The following is a 5,174-nucleotide window of genomic DNA, read 5'->3' as shown; positions in this document are numbered from 1 at the left end:
TCTTTGTAGGTCCGTTGGTTTTAGGACCTTGTTCGTATGGTGATAGTCTCACCCCTTAGGACCGTCAGCTTTTTAGCTTTAGTCTTGATGACCTTGTCATCTTTATAGATCCGTTGGTTTTAGGACCTTGTTCGTATGGTGATAGCCTCACCCCTTAGGACCGTCAGCTTTTTAGCTTTAGTCTTGATGACCTTGTCATCTTTGTAGGTCCATTGGTTTTAGGACCTTGTTCGTATGGTGATAGCCTCACCCCTTAGGACTGTCAGCTTTTTAGTCCGTGTGTTATGGACTTTTGGCTGTTCACTTTTGTGAACTTAGTTGCCCACTTCTGTGGACTTTAAACCGTAGATTTCTAAAATAGATACTTCAACAATTTTTGAATAAACTCCTCTTATTGCCATGCATTTGTAAATAAAAGTAATTAACCAAATCCTGCCCTTTGGGCTTAAAACAAAAAGAGGTATCGTTGCAAAAAACTAAAGTAAATGATAAATCTGAGGAGTAAGACTAAAATTTGTTGGAATGTAAATAAAAAAGGGGTTGGTCTTCATGCTGCCGCTCCTACTGGTAATACTTTCGTAGGTGCTCGGTGTTCCATGGGTGTGGCAGTTTCTGTCCTTCCAACGTCTCCAGGTGGTAAGTGCCTTTCCTCTGCCATGACGTAACTCGGTAAGGTCCTTCCCAATTGGGGCCGAGTTTCCCTTGGGTAGGGTCCCTAGCGACGCCCATGACCTTTCTAAGAACAAGGTCTCTAACTTGGAAGTCTCTATATCGGACCCGAGAGTTGTAGTGTTTGGCCATGCGGTCCTGGTACCTAGCGAGCCTTTGTTCTGCTGCTACTCTGATCTCGTCCACTAGGTCGAGCTGTAGTCGCATAGCCTCGTCGTTTTTGTTCTCATCATGGTTGTGCACCCTGTAGCTTGTGAGCCCAACTTCGGCCGGGATGACTGCTTCGCCTCCGTACGTCAGTTGGAACGGTGTCTTTCTTGTGGGTGTTCTTGCCGTCGTCCTGTATGCCCATAGTATACTTGGCAATTCTTCGGGCCATATACCCTTTACCCCCTCAAGCCGAGTCTTGATAATCTTGAGCAAGGATCGGTTCGTGACTTCGACCTGGCCATTAGCTTGAGGGTAGGCGGGGGAGGAGTAGTGGTTCTTTATTCCTAACTGTGAGCAAAAATCCCGGAAGGGGTCGTTGTCGAATTGCCTCCCGTTGTCCGAGACAAAGACTCTAGGAATGCCAAACCTGCATATGATGCATCTCCAGACAAAGCTTCGCACGTTCTTCTCTATAATTGTGGCCAAAGCTTCAGCTTCCACCCATTTCGTGAAATAGTCACTGCCCACCACCAGGAACTTCAGCTGTCGTGCGGCTGTAGGGAATGGTCTCATAATGTCTAATCCCCATTGTGCGAATGGCCATGGGGCCGTCATCGGGGTTAGCTCTTCGGTTGGTTGTCTAATAATATTGCTGAACCTTTGGCATTTGTCATAGGCCCTGACATAGGCTTCGGCGTCCTTCTGCATGGTGGGCCAATAGTACCCCGCTCACACAAGCTTGTGTACCAATGATCTAGACCCTGAATGGTTTCCGCAGATTCCTTCATGTACTTCTCTCATGACGTAGTCTGCTTCTTCCGTACCCAAGCATCTCAGATATGGTCGGGAGAAGCCTCTTTTGTACAGGACGTCTTTTATTAGGACGAATCTCGCCACCTGGACCTTAAGTTTCCTTGCGGCTTCCCTTTCGTCTGGTAAGACCCCATCTCTCAGGTACGAAACTAACGGCGTGGTCCAGCTACTGTCGGAGCATATTTCCTGCATGTTGCTGGGATCTATTAGCGGAGAAAGCTGCACGAAAGAGAGTACATTACCAGGGATGACCATTTGTTCTGCTGAAGCAGCCTTTGCGAGGCGGTCGGCTCGCTCGTTCTCTCGTCTGGGAATTTGGACGACTTTGGCTTCTAGGTCATCCACTCTCGCCCTTACTTCATCAAGGTACTTCTTCATCTTTTCGCCCTTACACTCGTAGTCTCCATTTATTTGGTTAGTGATGACCTAAGAGTCGCAGTAGATGACTACCCTCACGGCTCCTACTGCTTTGGCAAGGTCAAGCCCTGCTATCAGCGCTTCATACTCTGATTTATTGTTAGTGGCAGGGAAGTCGAGACGGACCATACATTCAATGATGTCTCCTTCGGGCGATAGTACCACAATGCCGGCCCCTCCGGCTTGTCTGTTGGACGACCCGTCCGTATATATGCTCCAATGAGGGGAATTTGTTGCCCCCTTGTCTTCGTCATGAGTGAATTCAGCTATGAAGTCGGCGACGATCTGTCCCTTGATAGCGGTCCGCGGGCGGTACTGAATATCAAATTCGCTCAGTTCTATAGCCCATAACGCCAATCGACCCGCAGCCTCGGGCTTGCTCATTGCCCGTCGTAAGGGCTTGTCAGTCAGGACGTTCATCGTATGAGCTTGGAAGTACGGTTTGAGCTTGCGGGCTGCCGTAACTAATGCAAAGGCAAGTTTTTCCATAGGCGGGTATCTTTCTTCGACACCGTGAAGTGCTCAGCTTGCGTAGTACACGGGCTTTTGTACTTTATCTTCTTCTCTGACTAAGGCAGCACTAACGGCTGCGAGGGAGACGGCTAGATAGAGAAAAAGCTCTTCTCCTGGTTGCGACGGGCTCAGCAGTGGTGGGGAGGAGAGGTAAGCCTTCAATTCCTCGAATGCTTGCTGGCATTCGTCAGTCCACTCGAAAGATCTCTTCAATGTTCGAAAGAAGGGCAAACACTTGTCCGTTGCCCTTGACACGAACCTATTTAGTGCCGCTATTTTTCCGTTGAGGCTTTGCACCTCCTTCACATTTCTTGGTGGTGCCATATCCATAATGGCCCGAATCTTGTCCGGGTTTGCCTCGATTCCCTTCTGAGACACCATGAATCCTAGGAATTTTCCTGCCGTTACTCCAAAGGCACATTTTCCTGGATTGAGCTTCATGTTGTAGGAGCGAAGTGTGTCGAATGTTTCTTTGAGATCTCCCAAATGATCTTCCTCCCTCCGGCTCTTTACTAGCATGTCGTCCACGTAGACCTGGACATTCCTCCCAATCTGTTGTGCGAACATTTTGTTCATAAGTCTTTGGTACGTGGCGCCTGTGTTCTTCAGGCCGAAGGGCATCATTTTGTAACAAAAGAGGCTTTGGTTGGTCACGAACGAAGTTTTTTCCTGATCGGCTTCGTGCATTCGAATTTGGTTGTACCCCGAGAAAGCGTCCATGAAGCTCAGCAACTGGTGTCTGGCCGTTGAGTCTACTAGGACATCGACTCTCGGGAGGGGGTAGCTATCTTTGGGGCAGGCCTTGTTAAGGTCGGTGAAGTCCACACACATCCGCCATTTCCCGCTCGCTTTTTTGACCATCATTACGTTTGCTAGCCAGTCGAGATAGTATACTTCCCTAATGAAGCTCGCTTCCTGTAGCTTTCGGACTTCTTCTGCTATGGCTCGGTCTCGTTCGGGAGTGAACACTCTCTTCTTTTGTCGGATAGGTGGAAAGGCGGGCGATACATTCAACCTGTGCACCATGACTAAAGGGTCTATTCCCACCATATCTTCATGGCCCTAAGCGAATACATCTCGATTGCATCTAAGGAAGGTTATGAGCTCCTGACGAATCGTGGGGTTAGCGAGTGTTCCAATTTTGGTCGTTCGGCCAGGATCGGAACTCTCAAGGGGTATCTCTTCTAACTTCTCAACCGGCTCTGTTACCGTCCGGTGCTCTTCTATGCTTAAAGCCTGAACCTGATCCTCTATTTCCATCATGGCTATGTAGCATTCGCGCGCGGCCATCTGACTTTCGCGCAGTTCCCCTACTCCGTAGTCAGTGGGGAACTTTATCATCAGGTAGTAGGTGAAAGTTACCGCCTTCCACGAATTAAGCGTGGGTCACCCGAGGATAGCATTGTAGGCAGACGAGCAATCGACCACCAAGAATGTCACGTCCCTGGCTATCTGTTGAGGGTAATCGCCTACTATTACGGATAATGTGACCGCGCCTAGGGGAAATACCCGGCTCCCTCCGAAGCCAACGAGCGGGGCATTTGTCGGAATCAATCGCTCCCTGTCGATCCTCATCTGCTGGAACGCTGGGTAGTATAAAATATCTGCTGAACTGCCATTGTCGACCAGCACCCGGTGCATGTTGTAGTCTTCTACCCGCAAGCTGACGACGAGCGCGTCGTCATGTGGATGGTGAAGGCGTCGCGCGTCCTCTTCTGAGAACCCGATTATGGGGCCTTCTCTCCGTGCTATTTTCGGCACGACTCCCGTCAGCTGAACATTTTGTACCATCCGAAGGTAGGTCTTGCGGGCCTTCTTGGATGACCCGGCGACAGCCGTTCCTCCTATGATCATCCTTATGTCCCCTATCGGGGGCCTCGATCGCTCATTATCCCACCGGGGGTGTTGGTCTTGTGCGGGGGGATCCGTTTTCTCCTTACTAACGAATTTCTGCAATTTTCCTTGTCTAATCAGGGCCTTAATCTGCTGCTTGAGGTCATAGCAATCAGCCGTGTCGTGACCATGGTCGCGGTGGAAACGGCAAAACTTATCCCTGGAACGTTTGTTGGGATCACTCTTCAGCTTTCCCGGGAATGTCAGAGCCTCCTCGTCCTTGATTTGCATAAGGACTTGATCTATTGGGGCTGTCAACGGAGTGAAGCTCGTGAATCTTCCTCCCAGGGGCTTAGGGCGCCTCTCGTCCCTTCGGTCTCCTGTTCTTGCCTTCTTCCGGCCTTGGTCCTGCCGAGTGTCTTCCTGCCTTTCTCTTTTCCTGGGCCTCTTTTCTCGAGCTAACAACGCGTCTTCAGCGTTCATATACTTTGTGGCACGATAAAGTACTTCCGACATGGTCTTTGGGTCGTTTTTGTATAGGGAGAACAAAAACTTACCCTTCTTCAAGCCATTCATGAATGCCACAACAAGTATCTTATCGTCGACTTCGTCGATCAAGAGTGCCTCCTTATTGAAGCGGGATATGTAGGCTCTTAAAGTTTCATCTTCTTGCTACTTCATACTCATCAAGCAAGCCATAGACTTCTTATACCAATGACCTCCGATGAAGTGTGCGGTAAATTGAGCACTGAGTTCTTTGAAGGTGTTGATGGAGTTCG

At 49.4% G+C, this 5,174-nt stretch overlaps 1 protein-coding gene across 1 annotated transcript; it reads right to left on the bottom strand.

The window, feature by feature from the left end:
• Positions 1–561: 561 nt before the first annotated feature.
• On the bottom strand, positions 562–1,434 carry LOC115985784. The gene is made up of 3 exons (XM_031108683.1): positions 1,247–1,434; positions 733–1,009; positions 562–651 (listed from the first exon to the last, which is right to left on the bottom strand). Exons 1-3 carry the CDS (start codon positions 1,432–1,434, stop codon positions 562–564), a joined length of 555 nt encoding a protein of 184 aa, XP_030964543.1.
• Between the last annotated feature and the right edge of the window lie 3,740 nt (positions 1,435–5,174).

This window comes from Quercus lobata, chromosome 4 (genome assembly GCF_001633185.2).
Source record: "Quercus lobata isolate SW786 chromosome 4, ValleyOak3.0 Primary Assembly, whole genome shotgun sequence".
Taxonomy (NCBI): Eukaryota; Viridiplantae; Streptophyta; class Magnoliopsida; order Fagales; family Fagaceae; genus Quercus; species Quercus lobata.
The sequence above is the reverse complement of the archived record's forward strand: the minus strand, read 5'-3'. Positions and strand labels throughout refer to the sequence as shown.

Coding starts and splice junctions, on each gene's coding strand:
- LOC115985784 (XM_031108683.1), bottom strand. CDS start 1,434: ATGACGGCCCCATGGCCATTCGCACAATGGGGATTAGACATTATGAGA. Junction 1,010..1,246: donor TGGAGATGCATCATATGCAG/GTTTGGCATTCC, acceptor ATGGGCATACAG/GACGACGGCAAGAACACCCA. Junction 652..732: donor GAGACCTTGTTCTTAGAAAG/GTCATGGGCGTC, acceptor ACGTCATGGCAG/AGGAAAGGCACTTACCACCT.